Source organism: Arvicanthis niloticus, chromosome 25 (genome assembly GCF_011762505.2).
Source record: "Arvicanthis niloticus isolate mArvNil1 chromosome 25, mArvNil1.pat.X, whole genome shotgun sequence".
NCBI lineage: Eukaryota > Metazoa > Chordata > Mammalia > Rodentia > Muridae > Arvicanthis > Arvicanthis niloticus.
Genome location: NC_133433.1, coordinates 24,435,400 through 24,457,456, shown reverse-complemented (window position 1 = coordinate 24,457,456; position 22,057 = coordinate 24,435,400). Strand labels below are relative to the sequence as shown.

The following is a 22,057-nucleotide window of genomic DNA, read 5'->3' as shown; positions in this document are numbered from 1 at the left end:
ACACACACACCTGTGGCACTTAAGTTCCTTATCTACAAGGACACAGTATTTGCATGAGCTATAGCCACCTCCTCTGCAGGCTGAACTGATGACTGAGAACAGCTAATCCCCTCCAAGTGCCACCTAGGCTCCTTGTGCCTTGTTGCACTACCGAAGGGATGACGACAAGAAAAACGCTTGAACAAAATGCACACTCACACAGCAGAGCAGTGACATGAATATGCCAATGAGCATAGCAAGATCCAAAGGGAACTGAAGTACATTAACAAACACCCCGCATAGGTCACAGGACCTGTGTCCACTAGATTGTCCTTTAAGGCTGTCAGAATTTGAAATTTTCTACATAAAAAGTAGGGAAACTATAGTCCTATTTCTTCAATAAAAGGCATTACTTCAAAAATATGAGGAAAGATTATGTTCACAAGTTTACTCTCACTTTTTAAGAAATTATGCACATAACTAGAATATTTCATTTTATACTACAAAGATTCCCCTCTAAATCCCTCAGTATAATATTCTAGGTTCTGGAAGAGTAAATTAAAACTTTCAAAGTGAACCACTTTTTAATTTTCTTAAGATGTATTCATTCCATGTTGTGTTCATGAGTCTTGCTCACACATGTATCTGTGTACCACATGTGTACCTGGTACCCTAGGAGGTCAGAACCCCTACAAGTAGAGTTAGAGACAGCTTATACCACCAGGTATCAACAGTTATTGCAAAGATAAAGAAATACAGAAGAATATGACATAAAATTATAGGCAAGTAGCCCACATCTAATTAATATAAGGCAAGAAATAAAGAAGAGACTAGGATAATTAAAAAAAAGCACCATTACTTTCAGAAAATGCATTGCATGCTTAATAAAGGCAAGAAAATCAATGGGAAGCCATTAGAACAGTAAGTGTACTTTCTTAGTCCCGTGGGGATGATAGGAAAGTACTCGATGAAATTTGAAGGGTCAAAGAAAGACTCTCCTGAAGAACTGACAGCTAAGCTACAATCAGGAAGTCCAGCTAGCCAGGAGCAAAAGAGGCAGGTACACGTTCTAAGCATGAGAAACAAGTAGCTAAGATGAAGGAGCAGAGGAAAGAACGTGAGGGGACAAGAGAACAAGAAGTGTGTGACCAGCAGGATCTGCTCCCTTTGCAAGCAGCCAAAGCCCAGAAACTCACAAAAGCAAACATCCATCTGGAGCTGTGAGCAGCGAGCAAGCACCACCATGGAAGAGGCTGAGACCATGCCAGCAGGTCGTCTTGTACACTGCAAGTTCCAACAGTCAAGTGAGAAATGTGTTCTTTACCCAGGACAAGATTTAGTATGTCACTGGGTTCAGGGGTGATGAGGAAGCGAGGAGGGATGCCGAGCACTGAGAAGATGGGCTGAGGAGCACTGAGTGCACTGGAGCAATCATATCGAGGACATGTGGATGGGCTGGAGAGACAGCCACAGCGGGAGTGCTCGGCTTTATAGTGACAGAGGTCATAAAGGAGAAAGCAGAGGAAGCTCCGAGATCTCTCATGCACAGGCTGACCCATCCCGAGAGGAGCAGGTTCGGAGTAAGATGCTGATGAAGGCGGCTCTGTTTGTGTTTTAGGCAAGTGCTCTCTCACAGCCCTGCCTGGTCACTGCATTCTAATCAGAAAACAAAATCTCCAAATCTTACCTGTTTTTGTCAAATGATGTCCTAGCCAAACGTGACTGCAAGATAGCTGTTATCTATGAGAAAACCATTTAAAAATATGGATGTGAGTCTCAGTGAGATAAACAGATATCAACTCCTAGTCAAACACAGCAATTGCTCAGGACACTCACCATGGCCATTTGGTCTCCAAGTTTATCAAGGCAGGATGCTCTGTGCAGCTACAATGTTACAGATACACACAATCAGTTTTCCTTGGAGAAGATCATTGCAAATATTTGTTAAGAAGCAATGGAAAACTACTGATTACTTTGTCACTTAGTCACAGTGAAGATTCTGGTATGTCTAGATTTTCCTACTTAAGTTTTCAAATTCAACATATTCAAGTAAATCTGCAGCATGCGTAGGAAAGTGACAATTAGCTGTGTGCTATGAAATGCAAGGTTTCTTGAGTATGCCTTTAATCTCAGTACAAGGAAGGGAGAGGCAGGAGGGAGGCCAGCGTCAGCCATATGAGCTCTCCTGCCTCAACAAACAAAAGTGAAAACTAAACCACGGGTTTCGGGCTCGGTCTGCTCTGTGCTCTGCAGGTGCTAGTGTGGAAGGCTGGCTTACCTGTAACAACGTCTCCACAACATCTTCCACCTTCCCAGAAACTTCCAGTTCAAAGACATACTCCATTTTTCCCTGATGAGGACAGAAGCAGCAACATGTCAACCTGACGTGTGAAGAGCGTCTGCACAGCAACTGCCAATCTCTGCAATATTTTGTGGCTCAATCACATTGACATGTAAAGTCAGTCACAAAAGTGCAAACATATTGCTTACGAATGTCTGTGAAGGAGTATCTAAGTGGAATTGACACCAGAATCACTAGACTGAGTGAAACACAGTGACCTCTTCTATGTAAGTGAGTCTTGTCTGTCAAGGTCCAAGGAGAACAAAAGACCAAAATCTCCACCTTTGTGGCTCTCCATGCTGGGACTCTGGCTTATCTTCCCTTGAGACACAATGATCTTACACTGTCGGCTCTCCAGAGGTTGGATATCTACCTCATCTCATCATTCCTTGTAATAAATTCCTTATAACACACTCTGTCTCAATTTCCCCCATGCCACTATGTATACACAGATATGCACGAGTGTACCTGTGTACAAATATGCACATGTACACATACACACACATGCTCATACATACATAAATGTAATATCCTGATAATCTGTGTTCTCAGAGAACCCTCCCATGATCTAATAGCTATGTGGCTGGCAGTTGAAATACAGCTCTGTACTTCAGATGGTCTCAGTGGAGCTACCTGAAGCAGGGTACCCAGGAATGCTTTCAACTTGAAAGGTGAGTAGTCTATTGCCCATAGGGGTTTTTGTCAAAGTGTAGAGGCAGTGTCACAACAAGAGAACAGTCCAGGGTGAGACATACTCAGCATGTAGGCAGGGACAGTCACACAGTAGATGTGAACTGCACATGCAAGTTTTCTTGTCTATAAAACTGCATAAGCAGTTTGTGTTTCATACACTGCTGGATAAGATACTGTATCTGACTCAGCATGTGAGCCTGGGTTTGCACAGAGAATATGGCATTTCCAGTTCACAGAAGTGTCATCACAAGGAGCTAGCTGCATATGCCCCCTAGTCCTGTAAAATTGCCTTTAGGACTAATCTCATCACAGTATGCTGCAGTGCACTGGATAAAAACAGGAGAGCTTGAGAAGTGCCTACACTTCCTTGATAAACCCTTGTAACTTCTACAAAGTTAAGACTTGCAAATAAAAGACTGAGCGATCAAATATAGGGTACACTGTAAGCTGTAAGTATTTCTTCAATACTCTTAAAAAATACTCTTTTTTGTTAGGCAAAATTTTTTTTTAGCAATACATAGTAAATATGCTTACAAGTTTGTACATTGAAGCTTCAGTTTTTTTTTTTAAAGATGTGTTTATTTTTATTGTGTACATGTGGATACTTTGCCTGCATACATGTCTATGTATCATGTGTGTGCAGTGCATTCAGAAGCCAGAAAGGGCATGAGATCCACAGGAACTGGAGTTACCAATGTTGTTTAGCTGCCAGGTAGGTAACAAACCCTGGTCCTCTGGAAGAGCAGCCATCTTAACCCCTGAACCATCTCTCCATTTCTTTCACTTCTAATGTCATTTCTACACTTTTTCTATTAGGACTAAAGCTTGTGGATTGCAGGGGTACTTTTGCAATCACTATTAATAAACTTTGAAGTACTCAGTATTACCATATTAGACTAGAGATGTTAACAAAATCATAAAAATCTTATTGATCAAAATCACTGCATAGATTTCAATAATATGTGAGAAACTTTACTTACCCGTTCTATCTTATATGGTGCCACAATATTGTGCTCTTTAATGAAATATACCTGAGAAAGACAAGTCGACATTGAAATAATAATCAAAAGTTTTCACTAAAAGAATTCCTGTTGGGCAGTGGTGGCACATGCCTTTAATCCTAGCACGTGGGAGGCAGAGGCAGGTGGATTTCTGAGTTCGAGGCCAGCCTGGTCTACAGGGTGAGTTCCAGGACAGCCAGGGCTACACAGAGAAAACCTGTCTCAAACAACAACAACAACAACAACAACAACAACAACAACAAAAACCAAACCAAAAAACCAACCAAACAAAAAAGAATTCCTATAAAGGTACTATGAATTCTATGTTTAAATAGTTGATACACAATCTCTATTTGCAAAGGCACCCATACTTACATTAGTATGGTTTTAAAATACTGACATTGAAATTACAAATGTTATATTAAAAAGTGAATCATCAACAAGTAGATACAAGATATCTTGTAAGTGTTATCATTTGTATCAAGTACCCAATCACATAAGGCCAGGAAGTTGTCAGTCCAGGTGACAGTTTCCTAACAAATGGGACAAGCAAAGGCATGGAGGTATGATACATTCAAAGACATTAAGAGATGTCTCCTCCCTCATTGAGAGTTGGCACACAGTGTTTGCATGAGGCCATCATTCTATCTGTATCTTAAAACAGTATAGAATCAACACTACCATCATTCTATCTGTATCTTAAAACAGTATAGAATCAACACTACCATCATTCTATCTGTATCTTAAAACAGTATAGAATCAACACTACCATCTCCAGAGTGCATCAACTGCCTGGACAGTTATTTCCTGCCTTTTCCCTCACAATGCAACAACTCCCCTCTCCCCAACGTGCTGTTCCTCCCTATCTACCCCCAACCCTTGCCTTTTATTTCAGTAAAGGGTAGCATGATCCAGCTGGTTGCAAGTCTTTCTGGGTTGTCCTCTTTTATGCACTGCAACTAAGTCATCAGCACATTGCCAGGCTTTTCTGCAGAATATATCCAGATAGACTAGCTCTCAATATCCTGATGCAAACGAAACACCAGGGTTTCTGAATACCCTCAGAATCTCCTGGCTCCACTCTGGACCCTCACCAGAAAAACTGCAAATACATATAACTCAGGTCAGTCAGTCTTTTTCTCCTTATTTGCTCTGACTCTAAAGCCTTCTGATTGTTCAGAGGTCACCACAACAATGTCCTTGCTCCTACTCCGGCTTTCCTGTAGTACTTGCTCTGCTCTGAATCTTCTGACTTCGATCAATTCCTCAATCTCATGATCACTGCCAGCTCACCTTGCTGTCACCTGTCAAGTGGCTCTTTCCCAGTGACCCTTTCCTAGCCACTCATCTAAAACAGCACAGCAGTGTTCCCTAACCTGCCCCCATATCTGTCTGCTTTCATTTCCTTCATAACATTCATCATTAACACCGGAGGAGAGATTTCTTTTCTTACCATCTACCTCTACTATTGAACATGCGGCTTAAAACTAATATTTACACAAACACACATAACACACACACAAACATGTTATTCCAACAGCAACTACAGCAAAAAAAAAAAAAACAAACAAAAAACCCCAAAAACCTGAAAGTGAAAGTCTGTTTCTGAGACTTGGTAAAAGTCTTTACATATGAAACTTAAAACAATCCTTGAAGGAGTAGCTTGTATCTAGGTACCCCTGATTTTGAGTTAGTGTGATCTGAAATTTCTTCCCAAAACTATTAAAAGAGGAAGGCCTTTGAGCTTTATTTGTAAAACCAAATTATTACAACTTTATTAAGATGGGTAGTTCTCTTCAAGAAATGTTACTTTTAACTTAAAAAAAAAGTACCCTTTCCTTCCAAGATATACAAGGCCTGCAATAAGCTCAAGATGTAGTCAGAAATACAACCTGTGCACACAGAGCTAGGCTTAATAACAGCGCTCGCTCCACAAAGCACCAGATGATGGGACCTATTTGCACCTGGGGCATTAAATATGAAATTGAAGTCAGCTCATGAATCTTTTCTTTTTTTAAAATTGGAATCACAGAAGGTACTAACAGAAGTTACTTAATCCAAAATCTAACAGATTTCGTAAGATAAATGTCAGCACATGTTTAACAGTGTTCTAGGAATGAAGGATTCAGTGACTCAGACAGCTAGGGTCGTTCTTGCTACCCAACACTCTGCTCCCCAAGATGCTCCAGGCACTGGCCTATGGATCCTCTGAACCAAGTGCTCAAGAGCCGTCATGTTCCCCACAGATTTCCTGCACTCATTTATTTGATCACAGAATGATGTCGCTCTGGACACTTCAGAAGTGCACAGAAGCAACCCAGACAACACATCCTTAGACAAAGAAGGTGAAGTTGCAAATCAAAGAAACAAAGAAAGAACTCTGCTCTTTCCTTACTTAGTTTTTTCAATCTACAAAATAATTAATGATATGCCAACAGAAAACTACATTTTAATTTGTCATGTGATGCCAATACTGATTTGAGTACGACCATGGATGCATACGTGAATACAGCATGTATCCAGAATGACAAAAGACAGCAGTTTGCTCGGGCCATTCCTAAGGCATGCTGGGCTGTCATGCACAAGCCTGAGGTCACTTAGGTGGCCTGGCCCTGGCTTCCCACCTTTACCCTGGGAGGCCACGGAGGGAACTGCTGTGTTTTCATTCCAACCTCCTAAGGTGAGCTCCTAAGGACAAACTGCACAGTAAATATAGAGGGTCCTGTGGAAAAATATTATTTTTTAAAAAGCTTATTTCTCAATGATTAAATTCTCAAGGCACTTAAACATCTATTACAAGTGTTTTCAGTTGAGATTTATATAAGTGAATAATTTCATCATGCAAAAAACTTATACACATTCATACACAAAAATCTTCACACAAGTTTAGAAAAATACATACTAGCATTTTAGTAAGTATTTTTACTACATGCTTCTTACCTGACTGAAAATGAGTGAAATACCCCATGATTTTGCCCTGAAATGAAGATAAAAATCATCAGACATATAACATTTTTTTTGTTGAAATAAAATTAAAGGTGAAAACTGACATACTTTGTAAAGTGTTTATTGGCTCCATTTTCTCCGTGTTTTCCTATTTTTAAACAGTCTCTCAAAGGAATCTGGATAAAATTGAGAAAGATTATTATAAAAGTAAAGATGAAAGTACACACACACACAATTAGTAATGTTTCTGCTCACATATAAAATACCTTTACCTTAAGAATGGGCTGAGATATTGCATCTGGTTCAAAAATCACTGACTTTGAACATATCTTTAAGGAGCCTCTGATTTTCCTGGAGCCAGAGGAGAAGAGAAAGATTATCTGATAAGCTAGGACAACCTCAATAGTTATTTCTTTAACTAGAACATGGATTGCTAAGGTGTCAGCTAATAAAAGCTTGGCAACGAGAGAAAGGGTGTAGCAGGGTGGGTGATAAGTCACCATGTCCCTTTATCTCCACTCTCAGGAGGCTGGAGAAATACACACAGACTGAAGTTATAGCTTTGCTTGTTGAGTGCACCCTCATGACCCCATTAATTATCATTAATTATTAACATTATCATTATTGTTATTTTGAATCTTCACAAGTGCTCTACACAGAAGCGAAGGCTCAGAAGCACTGACTCATGCTAAATATGTAATGACTTCATTCTCTGAACCTGGAAGAACTACCCAGAAGACAACACTAAACAAGTACAATTAATTGGCCAAAAGCATTTTGAACCCCAAGCACACATTCATTTCCCAGTCTTCCCAGGTCTGCCCACCACTACTACACAATGACCTCTCCCCAAAAAGAAGAAGGAAGGGGAAAACAAAACCAAACAAGCCCAGTTTCTGTTGCCCACATACTCACTAGAGAATGGTCTGACATGGTGGCCAGATCCTTAGAGAAAACTGAGTCCTTCCCCGCCAGTGCCACTGTCAGAAGCCATCAACTCTGGAGAGCTACACCTCAGCATCCTGATCACAATTTATGAGTTCTCTTCAATTCTTCAATGGCTTTCTCTCTGGGCTGTTATTCTTTTTTTTTTTTTTTTATTTTTTTATTTTTATTTTATTTTATTTTATTTTATTTTATTTTATTTTTGGTTTTTGGTTTTTTGAGACAGAGTTTCTTTTTATAAGAACCCTGGCTGTTCTGGAACTCACTCTGTAGACCTGGCTGGCCTTGAACTCACAGAGATCTATCGGCCTGCCTCTACCTGGGATAAAAGGTATAGCAGCAGGTCACCTCCCAGCCCCATGGTGTTGCTCACGACATCTGTGTGATATCCCTCTGCCATGTCCTTCTTCACATTATCCATGAGACAGATCAGTTCTCTTCCCTAATCTGACAATACCTCAGGGGAGGAACAGTGTCTACAGCAGATACAAGGGACTTGAGGTGAGATTAATCTTGACATGCCCACTACAAAAGTTCTCAGTAACCTCTCAACTAATGGTTTTAGCAGCCCTTGAAGATTATGATACACCATAATTATGGTATAGTCGCTATGAAGAGCAAGACAGAGGTATCTTTATAGAACATATAGTCACAGGGTGATCAAACGTGGGCCACAGGGAAACAAATGGCAGTAGCTGTTCCAAAACAACCAATAAAATCGGGTGACTGCTTTTTTTATTGCGTCCAAAGGCTCTATCTAGTCTGCTGGCCCCCTCATACAGATCCATTGCTTCATCCGGGGTTAAATTCTATCACTCCATTATATTCACTAGCTAGACTTTTCTAGCTAAGAATAAGCTCATACTAATCAGAAATTTAGACACTGAAGTACAATTTATACAAGGAAAACAGAAATTCAAAGACAAAAACATGCTTTTGGTTCACAGCTTTCAAAACGTGAGTCAAAGCCACTGGATCTGTTTTCACAGGAGCAATTAGAAGTGATGGAGAAAGCAGCTTTCCCTCCAGTCCACACTGTAGTATTTCTTAGTTCATACTGAAGAGGGTGACTTTTCTCACTGCTCCATGCTTGATGAGCATGACTTTACTGTACCCAGTAACCGGGAGCAGCGTGTACCGTGTGACAAGGAGATGCAGAAGCAGAGTGATGTGCTAGACCAGGGGCCTGCTCAGCAGCTTCATGGGAGCCAGACCCATTGTAAGTTGTGCCCCAATCTCACTGCCTAGCTACAAGGAGGGAAGAGGGGCCCCTATGCAGCCCTGTGCTTAGGGTAAAGCAGTCAGACCTGAGTCCGCTAGTGCCCAGAGCTCTCTGAGCTCACTCACCTTTCCTCGTGGCTGCCCTGGTGCTGGACATGGAAAGCTGTGTGCTGCTCAAAGTAGTACTCCTCCAAGTTGAGCAGCAGTAAGGAAAACCTAAGCATGGAAGAGGAAGACAGCTTTGTGTTGCATCTGGTTTACAGAAAGCATTAAAGGCTTTACACATAAACGCCTGCTCCCAAATCCCCAGGCAGCACTCTGGGAAGTCCACACTCCTCTCTCCCATGCCCCAGATAGAGTCTTTCTCAAGGTAATTGCACTCTCCTTAAACAAGTTCCCAACTGTGTGAAATTGTTTATGAAGACTGTGCTCTCCCCAGTCCCCCATGAAAGTTTCATGTCAATGTCCCCTGATGCCCCAAGTTAAGCTTCCCTGCCTGACATATGTCCCATACTGACTTCAGTTCTTGTGACTCCCATGAAACAATAAGCCCTGGGAGACAGGTGTGAAGATGGTTATAACCAACCTGATGTTTTAGACACCACATGTGCTTAATAAGCAAAACAAATGGACTGATGAATAGGTCCTTGAGTTTTAAGTGCTTTGAACTTTAAAAAAAAAAAAAAAAGGACAGGACAGAGATGTAAAGTGGGGAGGCAATTCCTGCTCCAGCCTGGTGACCTGCCCACTGACCTCTGCACTTGCACCAAGGCGCATGCACATGCACACACAACTAAAAAAATAAAGTAATAATTTAGTCACACTGTCACAGAAATAAGTATGAGGCCAAAAAATGAAAAGAAGCATGTCACAGGCTGTGGAGTCTGGGCAGGGAACACCAACAGCATCTCGAGTCCCTGAGAAAGCTTTCAGGCAGGGTCAGACTTCAGATGGATCTGCCGTCCTGGAGGGAGATATCTAGATTAAATGTGAGCTACACAGAATATTGTGTAATTTGCTTTCTCCTGGAACAATACTAAGGTGTGAATAAAATATTTTAACATGACAAGACCTAAAGACAACAGCAAACTAGAGAGAAATCTATGCCAAGAAGAGATGTGAGCCAATCTGCGGGAGGCAGAAAGCAGATGGGAGAATTAGTCACACACCGAAATCATTGTCAATGTTTCCGGAGACAGAATCACTCATCAGAAAACCAATGGAAGAGCAGGACTTCCCCAAATCCAGAACCTGCATGTGTTAATGTGCGCAAGTCACTCCCAGATAGGCAGCTTCTAACGTGAAAGCACAAGACTCAAACAAGCATACACTTACAAACCGAAGGACCAGAGACAATTCGAAGAAGGAAGGTCAAAGACTAACTAAAATCCTTCAAAGACAAAAGTGGCAAGGTGACAACCAAACTAGCTGAAGAGTATCTGCAAAGGACGAGAGACAACACAGGAACACCAGAAACAATCGTAACGTTCTAATAATGTCCTGAGTGACAGGAGAGATTGTTCACTCAAAAAACCAGCCTGACCCAAAAGACTGACTCACGAGATTAAAATTAATGAGTACAGGAACCAGTTTTACCATCTAAGTTTTATTGATCTAGCCTCCACTTTAAAATTTCTGAACAAGAATTAGTCATAAATTCGATTTAGTCTCCAGTTTATTTAAAAAAAAAAAAAAAATTAGTCATCAGCTAAACTTGCCAGAGCACGGCCTGAAATGTTCCTCAGTCCATCTGAATTCAGTAGTCACCAGATTCGGGAGTGTGGGGCATTCCTTTGATGTGTCAGGTCAGGAACCTGAGTGATGTCCAGGAAGGGACCAATTGGGAATTACTCACTACTGACCGCCCACTCCTAATTCTGGCTGCTCCCAACGGGCTGCTGTGCACTCCCTCCTTCTGTTCCCTGATGTCCATAGCCTCCACAGAAAGGGGAGAAGAAACTAAGCTGCTCTTCAGCAAGGCACATGTGTGATCTCACAGCTAGCACATACAGAGCACCTTCCACATAAGAATTAAGATATATGTGGATCTACTTTTTAGCACCAAATCTATCATAAATTAATAGTAGTTTCTTTCATTTATCAATACTTAAGTTTGACAAGAAATACAAACCTACAGAGAACGGCTCTGACCAAATCTTAACAAGTAATGTTAACAGTTTAAGAAGCTGTTTAATTTGTTTTCACTTTAGTGTTTACTGGTATCTGCTTTAAATATTTTGTATGTAAAAAAATATTTCAGTAAACTTTCAACAATAATTTCTAAACAATATTCTATGGAGTATAAAACCTAATGCTTGAAAAAATCTTAAAGTCACTGTTATGTAGTTTCATAATTATTTTTTAAAGATTTATTTTATTTATATGAGTACACTGTAGCTGTCTTTAGACACACCAGAAGAGGACATCGGATCCCATTACAGATGGTTGTGAGCCACCATGTGGTTGCTGGGAATTGAACTCAGGACCTCTGGAAGAGCAGCCAGTGCTCTTAACCACTGAGCCATCTCTCCAGTCCGCAGTTTCATAATTTTATGCTCTCATGTACTAGTATTACAGCAAACCATGAATTACTTCTTTAGAAGACTTGTGTAACCCACCTTTATAGAGCGTGGTCATTTTCTAGATACATTTTCTCATTTAGTAAGTCATTATATTAAACACATTGTTCTACCTTCCCATCATCGGAAACTTGAAGCACACTGATATACTTAACACCTGACCACTGAGGACAGCCAGAAGGATAACTCTACATGCTCAGCAACTCAGTAATTCCCAATTGTGCTGATAGTAGGTCCACAGTGTTTACCAGTCAGGCCTGTGCCTACATTATATGTGTAAATCTAGCACAAGCTCAATGGGAAAAGTGCTTTGACACCTGGGTGGCACTGCACCGGACACAGGAAAGCCATACTGTCCACGGTTTGTCACAGACACATAACCTGAATACTCAAACTTACCCTCAGATTAAGCCAGGCTATTGTGCTTCCACTAGAGAGGTGGTTAAACAGACTGGCTGTTTAAAATTTAAAAAACAAAACAGAAAAACCCTTCTTGGATTTTGAAATAAGGAAGATATTAAGAAAATAGGTAGACACACACACACACAAAGCAAGATTATAGTTGGTGATCTGTACAGGAAACACTGCCCACCCCTAAACAGCAAAGTCTGAATCGAGTACTCGAGGCAGAAAAACAAAACCTCTCCTCGTCCATCATAAGTCACTCCCAACTCTCCTATAACAAAGGCAGGCACACAAGAAAAAAACTCAACAAATTTTTTTTTCTGGTTTTTTGAGACAGGGTTTCTCTGTGTAGCCCTGGCTGTTCTGGAACTCACTCTGTAGACCAGGCTGGCCTTGAACTCAAGAAATCCGCCTACCTCTGCCTCCCAAGTGCTGGGATTAAAGGTGTACGCCACCACCGCCCGGCTCAACAAATTTAGTTAATCAAAGTTTTGCATGATGAGAGCCTTCCAAAGACCCAGGGGAAACTGTCTTCCTTTTAGGCTTAAGTCCCTGAGACACAAACAAAGCAGACAGCTGTACAGAACCATGCCGGACAGAAGGGTGCAACATGGGAGGGAACCCAACAACCGTTCTGCTTAGAGTCCTCTTGGCCTCCAGGGTGTGGTCAGGACCCCTCACAGTGGAGGTCTTCAAGAGAGGAACAGAAATTGACCGTTCTAGTTTCTGTGGCTGGTTTACGGAGACGGGCATTATGCCGAAGGTAAGTTCTGGATTCGTGACTCACTTTAGAAGGGCGTAGAGGCAGGTCAGAATTTCCAGCCTTCTCAGCTCTTTAGTTCAAAGCACTCAGCATGCTAAGAGCACGCTCTGCAGTATTCCTTTCAGACTCTCAACAGTCACTTGATTAGATTCCATCTAACGACAGGAACATTAGTCTCCCCCATCTTAATTTTGTGCACACACACAAATTAAAAACAAACAACAACAAAAAAGAAATGCTTTATCCTCTGCCCAAGTGAAGAGGACTGACATTTACTTCGTATTTTACCTACCAATCAGAACTCCACCAACAGAGATTAGAGTACCAGGGTGGGATTTCATTGGTAATGCCTGGTGGTAAATGATGACAACTTCCTGTTTCCTTTTCCACGGTCTGTGAACCATCTGTCTATCTAGAACTGCTTGCAGCTAGTGCATGCATGCTCCTGCAACGACTCTCAAAGTTCCTGCATCACTAGACAACTGCATTCTACTTGGAAGCTCTCTACATTATTTTATGTCGGCAGACACCTGCGTTGTCTGCATCTTACAAAACGAAATTCTCTTTTAGAGGAAGGTCACTGCCATGAGAAGAATACAAAGGAAGAGTCACTTTCTTTGTCCTAAGTCCACGTGGTCCTGCCAAGTAGCTACATACTCCTCATTGCAAACACAACTTCAAAACATTTTGGTTTTGTCTATTTTTTTTAACCTACAGCCGTTTTCAAAGCCTCCATTCAGGGGAGGCTCCAACCTTCTTGAAGCCAGTTATAACTTCTAGACTCAGATCTGGAAAACAGCTTGGAGGGACAGACACTATTATACAGCCATTCTGTGTTTGCTTGCCTTCCTTTCTGTAACTCTTTAGGAAAGGAAACCTGGACTAGAAATTCTGATTTATATTTTTGATGATGATGATGATATTGAGATATATATATATATATATATATATATATATATATATCGTTTTGGGGGAGTTCTTTTTTTTTTTTTTTTTACTTGATACTTTCAATTCTGCTTTCTTAAAAATAAAAAAATAAAAATCTAGGTTTCAGGTAAGGCTGCAGCCTTGAACCCTTGACTCAAATGGGTCACCTTGCATCACTGCTTTTCTGAAGATTTTCACTGTTCTTTGTTTCGCTAGTTTTCTCTTTAATGTTCAGAATCCAGTAAACTTCCCAAGTTCTCTGTATTAAGATAAATTAGAAGCGTCAGAAGGGAAGTGAGGAGCTGTCTTTAGCTCCACTAAGCGTCTCAGCACTTGTCACTATTGCCACTTCCTGTTTTCTGGTCTACCCCAGGTACACATCTGTCACTTTTTCCAGTCCACTAACCCGGCCTGCAATGAATGAATACAAATATGTTATCTCTGTTTTTCTTTCTAAACGGTCCTCACTGTGGGGCCCCACCCACTCTGGTCCTGAATGTGGCATCTTCTCAGTATGAAGACCTCACTGCCTCCCGTAGCAGGTTGATACTTTCACATAAATCTGCAGCTTTTCAGCATTGAATTTTAATCCCAACTCCCACCTTCTCAAGCTTCAGTGACACCTAAACACACATTATCCTTTGTTCTAATTTGATTTCTGTTGCTTGCTGTGATAAATACCATGACCAAAAACAACTTGGGGAGAAAAGGACTTTATTTATGCTTACAGGTTACAGGTGTCATTTAGAGAAGTGGCTCTCAACCTGTGGGTCATAAATGACCTTTTCACAAAGGTCACCTAGACCATCAGAAAACAGACATTTACATTATGATTCATAACAGCAGAAAAATTACAGTTATAAAGAAGCAACAAAAATAAGTTTACACTTGGGGGTCACCATAACATGAGGAGCTATATTAAAGGGAAACAGCATTAGGAGGGTTGAGAACCACTGAGCTAGAAACACCGGAAGGCAGGAACTCAGGATAGCTCCCAGAGGAACGCCGCTTCCTCACTTGTGTCCAGGTTCATGTAAAACTACCTTTCTTGTACAGCCCAGAACCACCTGTTTAGGGTACCATCGCCCACAGGGGGCTAAGTGCTCCCCCATCAATTAGTCATCAAGAAAATAACCCCACAGACAGCTTATAGGCAATCTGATGGAGGCAGTTCCCCAATTGAGGCTCCCTCTCCCCAGGTGTCTCTAGTTAGTGTCAAGTTATCCATAGTCGTCATATTTGCATAGAAATGTCTGAGTGATTAAATAGTGTTTCTAGTTCTGGTACTCACTGGCTCATATAAATTTCTGGTTCCTCTTCCTCTGCAGAAGCTGTGGGTCCCTAGCAAAACCAATTTCACTACTTCGGCTGACTTTTGAAGTCCTTCCCCTCCACAGCAAGTCTACCACTCCATTACTTAGCCCGACTTTAAGAAATTACACTCTTCTCAACGGGTGAGATAATTACTTCCTGACCCAGCTCAGCTAACAAACCCCCTTCCACTAACACTACCCATAAGCCTGATGCTTCTAATTTCAAGTCTCCACAGCCTATGAGAATAAAGGTAGGAAGAAACATTACCAACGCTCTTAAGAGTCTTTCATCTTTCCTACTCACCCAGGCTCATAGCCCAGTGTGCTGGGTGATAAAGCTGTACCACAGACTGCTTACCCAGCACCTTCAGGGCCCTGTACACAATCTTAAGTACACACACAAAACCATAGCCCTGGGAGCCTCGGGGACCTGTTGGAGATAAATTAGTGTTTGGAAAGAACAAGCAAACAAAACAGAAAGCCTGGATGCCTGACTGACAGTATCATGAGCTTTTTCCACTCTCAGGTGCTCACAGTCACTCAGGAATCACATTAAAGCTGGATTCTAATGTGGACCTGGCTTGCAAGCTCCAGGAATACTCATTCTGCTACTTAGGGGACGCAGGGAGACTAAGATTCCAGTACCATATAAACTAGGCTTCCATCACTCCAGACTCATTTTAAACTTCAGAGACCATAACAGCAAGTACTGCCCAGCAGTTCACATGCCTTGTGTTTAAAACAGAATTAGTAAGTCACGGTGGGACAAAGGCTGAACTTGGGCCCAAGACCTAGTGCTAGTGCTCACTCATGCTCAGACACAGTGTGTTAGTTTTGTCTTTGTGGCTCAGAGTTTCATAGGTTTTAGTCTATGCTGGCAGGGAGGTGTCGGCAGCAGTTAACATCAATGTCCCAGTACATTTCCTTCCTTCCCCTTTCAACCCACAATGGACATTCACATTCTGGACGTGTCTTGTTCTCTGTTGACTTTCTCTGGAAATGTCCTCAGAAATACTTAGAGGTGTGTTCACAGGTGCTTCCCAATGCAATTCAGGTGACACAATCAACTATCACACACAGCCATGCTATGTGACTTTGTCAAACATTTCCTTAATTACGTAAGTTCAACTCTGAAACATAGTGGAGATACTGAATAGGTGAGCTTATTTAGAACACAGACCAAATAAACCTGAGTCTAGGAAATCAACTGGACTGGATAAATGGCAGCAAACACCACAGAGAGGAGGCCTCCACAGCTTCCAGAGAAGACAGTCTACTTATAAACAGTTCAATGGCAGCAGTACTGGTCTGTCACTGATGAAAAAGTGGTGGCCGGTGAAGCTGCCCAGAATCCAGCTATGTTTAAGACCATCAGTTCTGGCTGTCCACAGGCTTGGACCTTACTAGCTCCCAGTAAAGCTAGGGAATGTGTTCATACTTCCCCAACTATAGACGGGGATACCTCAGATCCTGCCAGATCTTACAGATCTAGCCAGTCCCCCTCAGACCAGTGGGGATAAGGACAATGCAAAGCCTCCTGGTCATTCTGCAGGGTTCAAGTTTCTCCCCATCTTAAGTGGCAAAGTTGAGAGCAGGGCACACCAGTGACCGGCCATTTCTCTGCTAGTGGTATCATGACCTATATTGCTTCTCCAGCAAGTCTTGGGCTATCTCCTGGCCATCTGCCTTTGTTTAGAAATGCTACAGAAATGATACATGCCAGCAAGTCTGTTCTCAAAGCAAGAGCAAAATAAGGATATGTTTAGACACGCAGAAACTATGATCGCTTCCTATCATCAGACCCTGATCAGAGTGAATGTTTACAAGATATTACTAAGAATGAAAATTTCCATAAGGAAGACATGACAGGCAAGAAGGAAAACCCATCAAAGACTGTAGCAAGTATGCACATAAAACTATGCAATTATTAATCAGGCAGTCCTAATGTGTAGATTTAACTGAACAACAGTGGACTATAATTTAGTATGGGACAACAGGAGTAATTATTCCGGGGCCTGTGCATTGATTGAGAGCAAGGTAGGGAGAATGATATTAAATTACATATTAAAATGTCAAGTATAAGCACCAAAGCATAGATAAAATTAGAATATAGAACCCCATACTCTGCAGAAAAATAGAAAAACAAATAGGGACTTCACTTAATCCAAAGGGAAAGGATCTGGGGGAGGGAATTTAGTCAAAGAATATAGAAGAAATAAATCTGTCATGATAATTTAAATGAACTTTGCCTAAGACAAAGACTCAAAATGAACTGCTAACAAGTCCAACAATAAGGAGCCAGCAAACAGCTCAGTATTTGCTGCCACACCTGACACCCTGTTTGATCTCTTGGGTCCACATGGTGGAAGCAGAAAAGTGACTCCTGCAACTGACCTCCATGCACACGTGCACACACATACATATACATACATGCACACATACACACATGCATAAAATGAATGAATAAAATGTAATGGTTTTAAGTTTAAAATCTAGATAATACATTATTCACAAGAAACATATAAGACAAGGTTACAGAAATAATTAAGAGTGGAAAACTTTGTATAATGAAAATCACCTAAAACTCCCAGTACATTAATATCAGACCAAAAATATTACTAGAAACAGTGAGGTTATTATATGTTCCTAAAAGATTTACTTAAGAAAAAGATAACAATTCAAAGTTCCTCATAAAATGTAAATTAATAGTAAGTAACAGAGCTGGCTAGAATAGTTGCCTGCCATCTGAAAGTCACTGTGTTCAATCCCCAGCACTAGGGGAAAAAAAGAAACAAAACAAAACACCAATTTTCAAAATCTTTTGAGTTAAAAATATTAGGACAATTTCTAAAATCTGGTGATAAAAATTGAGACTGCAGCGGTATTTAGAAGAAACCAGGCCAAAAGTATAGCTCAGAGGTAAAGTGTTTAACTACTGTGCACAAGGCCTGGAGTTAGATCCCCAGCATGTCAACAGTAGCAAAAAAAGAAAATATTGTTCTCTGATTAATACAATCTTGGGCATAATGCATGCTTGTAATCACAGCTCTTGGGAAGTGTGGGCAGGAGGTGAATAATTCAAGTCTGGGATGAACTACATGGGACCCTATCTCATAAAAGAAAGAAGAGTGGGAGGGGGGAGGTATGGAGGGAAAGAAACTAAAATTAAGTACTGAATCCTTAATGCCTATTGCTACTTATATTACACTTAAAAGACATAGCTGATGCAAATCATACAGCAAAAAAGCCTCAAATTCTATTTGTGGGTAGATTCTTATTTTGGAATAAGTTAATTTGAGATAATAACAGAATAAGGAGACAGGCTACTAAGGATTTTTGATAAAGCCAATGTAAATTCTAAGTTAACTAAATATCTGCAGTATTTACTTTCTCACTCAATGATTTATATGTGGGAAAAAAAAAAAAAAAAAGAATGAGCCAATTGCCTTAAAGGCACAATTTTTGTGATCCACAAGCATTCCTTATTGACTGAGTAGTGATTCTGCAACTTGTCTCCATTTCTAATACCTAGCATAATCTACAAAGGAAAATAAAAAAATCAGAATGTTCCGCATTAGAAATGATTACACAGGAGAATAACAAACCACTTAGTATCCTAAAAAAGTATTGTAAATAAATGCAAACTCAATTGATAAGCAAATATGCTGAGTAAAAGAAATTTAATATCAGCATAGCCAAGGAACTGCACATCCCTGGACTATGTAGAACAAAGTGGAAGTCTCTGGAATGCCTGTGACACACAGCCATACAACAGAAACTTAAGAATCAGTAATGCTTGAGCCTGAAACGACAGCTTACACACCACAAAGCTGTACATTCTATTACAGGATCAGAATACAGCTCTCTCTCTCTCTCTCTCTCTCTCTCTCTCTTATCTGAAGGCTCATGGTATCTCAGCTATCTAAACATCTACATCACCTAAGATGAGAATAGTTGAGACGACAAAACTTACACAGAAATATTCACAAGTGGCAATATCTTCAGTGGCAGTTTGTAGAACACCCTCCTTTGCTTACCCACTGGGCAGTCCCACCACACCCAACTATTTCAGAGAACATACTGGAACTGTCTCCTGACTTTTTTCATTTGCTTTCATTGACACCCAATCGTGGTCTTTTGAAATAACCAGTAAAAGTTAACATGACTCCTGACATAATTGTAGGGATACAAGAGTATTTAATTAAACTATCTGCTTTCTAGTCCTAAAAACTAATAAAGCATTTTTTTTTTTTTTTTATAAACTTCAGCCAACAGCACCAGTGCATGGTTATTTAGTGCAAGGCTGTGTGGTTTAGCCAATAACTGTACAGGATGTCCAGATGGAAGTTGAAGTTTAGATAAACAATATATTTAGTATGTACTGCAGTTTTAGTACCCAAATATGCTAAAACATTATCTGAAATTAATATTAAACTGAGAGTCTCATATTGTACCTAACACTTCTAGGCAGATTTGTTTCTCCAGCCACATACAACACCAGCACTGTTCATCTCCAGCTCATTAAACATCTAGAATATACTGACTTTTCTCCATTCTTTCTTCTGTCATCACTATGGCAGAATCCCCCAGTCAGGAGCTTCCTGTGATTCCGGAAAATGTAACTTATTCTAACTGTAGCTGAATCAGCAATCAGAGAAACACAAGCTAACTTCAGTTTCTCTTTCTCTGGGGTCATTGTCTGGTAGCTGTAGAAATCTAAAATCCCTAACTCAGTATGACAAGAGCCAGTGAGTACACGGAGCAGAGAGGTCCCTGGTTATCTCTGAAGCTCCAGGAAAGAACAGTTCTCTGAGATAGCTGAAGGCAGTCAACTTTATCATCTTGTCCATTTGTGACCAGTGTTGCCAAATGATAGATAAGCCAAGAAACAAATGAACAGAAATGGTAGATTTCGGTCTCAGTAAGGTTGGTTTTCCAAAGTTAACTTTTAAAAGTTCCTTTTCTTAAAAATGAATTCTATGATTTATAAAGAATCTGCTTGGTTTACGTCCAAATCTCAGTCAGAAACGTTCCTCTAATGCAAACAGATATCTATGAACAGTACCCTAAGATTGCAAAGCTATTAAGCAGAGAAATAAAAATTTGGGTTGACTAGGAAGTAGAATTCAGCTGTTGGTGTTGCGTGTGGGGAACAGTTGATGCTGCCAGCTGATAAAGGGCTGGAAGAACTCTTTACCTTGGAGTACAGTGAACCTAATATGTAAACAAAACAGCATTTGCTGGAAATCACAAGGGGAGGTGGGAGGGAGGGTGTCTCCTAACATTACAGAACAGGGTAAAATGATTAAAATGAGTCAGAATCTAAGACAAAACACCTCCTTCCCGATTTTGCTGAAGTCCACAGGGTTGTTACAAAAGAGTAAGTCCAGAACAGGCCAGGCCAAGCTTTTAAAGCATTTCAAATGTTAATGTGAATGGCCATCAATGTAATACTGAGCACCAACAAGTCTTAACAAGTCCACGGTGCCAGACAAAGAAATCCATTTAAAATCTGGTGGGAAATGGTAATTTCTGAACGGGCCACCTCGTCAGCCCACTACAGATTAAAGAGATGCACGGATGGGGGGGAGAGTAAGGGTTGATTTAATAGCTACAGGTGAAGACTCGGTAAAGCCACCCAGAATAAAAAGCTGCACCTGCATTTCCTGGCATAACCTGCTTTGCCGGATCCACTGAGAGACAACGTGACCGTCCGATCCCGGCTCCCACAAGCAAGCCCCGTATCCAAAAACCCCCAATGTAGCCCGCATTCCCGTTGGAACCATATCTGGATCACCCGCAGGCGCGTGGGTCACAAAAACGCCCTGGGAAGGACACTCGGGGCGGAAGTGCGTTTGCTTTCCCGTGAGCGGACGGGATCAGAGGGAGGTCGGAGCTCTACCAACGTCCTCCCTGGGCCGCGGCTGCCCGCGCCCGCCCCGCCGCCCGCGCTTCCCCAACAGCCTCTCACGCAGGCCGGCTGCGGGGCGCGGAGGGTCGGCGGGGAGAAGCCGGCTGGGACGGCGTGCCGGCGGGCGCGGGGACGGCCCTGCCTTCGCGTCCCGAGCTCCCCGGGCTTGCCCGGCCCACCCGCGGCTCTGCGGCCCCGGAGTCGGCCGCGGCCTGCAGGAGAGCTCCTGGCTGCCGCCCGGCCCGGCCTCCCACCCCGCGCACCTCTCCTTGGAGTAGAGCTGCAGCTGCTGCTCGCGCTGCCTCTTCCGGGTGAACGCCATGGAGGCCTGGGACGCGCAGGCCGCCGACAATCCCGAGCAGTCCCGAGCGAGCGGCGCCGCCGGGCGGGCGGGCGGGCAGCCGAGAGCCCCACGCTGCGCCCCAGGGCCCGCGGCGTCCGGACCGCGCTCACCGCAGCATCCTCGCGTGGGGACTCCGGCGACGCCGTGACTCAGGCCGGAGGAGGGGCGCGCAGTGACCTGAGGCCGCGGCAGCCGCGTCCTACACTGACTGCCCCGACTAACCTCTGCGGCGCTGCTGCGGCGAGGACACCTCACACGTGAAAGCCAGGACCTGCCCCGGAGCCCCCCAGTTCGTTGGCGGCGGGGCTTTGAAATAACAACGTTTGGGATGTTTAGTCCCAAGTTTCAGTCTTTGAAATAAATAATAGGTGGGATTTTTTCTTCTTCTTCTTCTTCTCGCCCATGTATGGTGCAGCAGTCAGTGGTTCTTAGTAATATTCACAGGTTGCAACTATTACCACAGTGTTGGGATATTTTTACCATGTCAAAAAGAAACTTATCCGTTTTAGCAATCACTACTGCATCTCCACAAACCTTTGCCCTAGAAAACACTACTTAACTTTATGTCTGTGAATTTGCCTAGCCTGGACATTTGGAATAAAAACATCCTTAAAATATGTGGTCTTTATTTCATTTTTATTTCATTTATTTCACTTTCATGCTTCCAAGGTTCCTCTGAGGTAAAGCACA

At 42.0% G+C, this 22,057-nt stretch overlaps 1 protein-coding gene across 3 annotated transcripts in view; it reads right to left on the bottom strand.

The window, feature by feature from the left end:
• The window catches only part of Nsmaf (neutral sphingomyelinase activation associated factor), a 55,736-nt gene extending 34,097 nt beyond the window's left edge, over positions 1–21,639 (bottom strand). The window contains exons 1-10 of one of the 3 annotated variants that reach the window (XM_076924240.1): positions 21,284–21,364; positions 20,771–20,853; positions 9,253–9,342; positions 7,233–7,311; positions 7,069–7,136; positions 6,955–6,991; positions 3,994–4,044; positions 2,258–2,329; positions 1,816–1,863; positions 1,667–1,719 (exon numbers count right to left, since the gene is read on the bottom strand). In XM_076924240.1, the coding sequence (XP_076780355.1) occupies positions 1,667–1,719; positions 1,816–1,863; positions 2,258–2,329; positions 3,994–4,044; positions 6,955–6,991; positions 7,069–7,136; positions 7,233–7,311; positions 9,253–9,342; positions 20,771–20,853; positions 21,284–21,346 (644 nt within the window). In that variant the 5' untranslated portion in view covers positions 21,347–21,364. Of the gene's footprint in view, positions 1–1,666; positions 1,720–1,815; positions 1,864–2,257; positions 2,330–3,993; positions 4,045–6,954; positions 6,992–7,068; positions 7,137–7,232; positions 7,312–9,252; positions 9,343–20,770; positions 20,920–21,283 lie in introns of those variants that run through there. The other 2 variants (XM_076924238.1, XM_076924239.1) reach the window with 2 other exon arrangements.
• Positions 21,640–22,057: the final 418 nt, after the last annotated feature.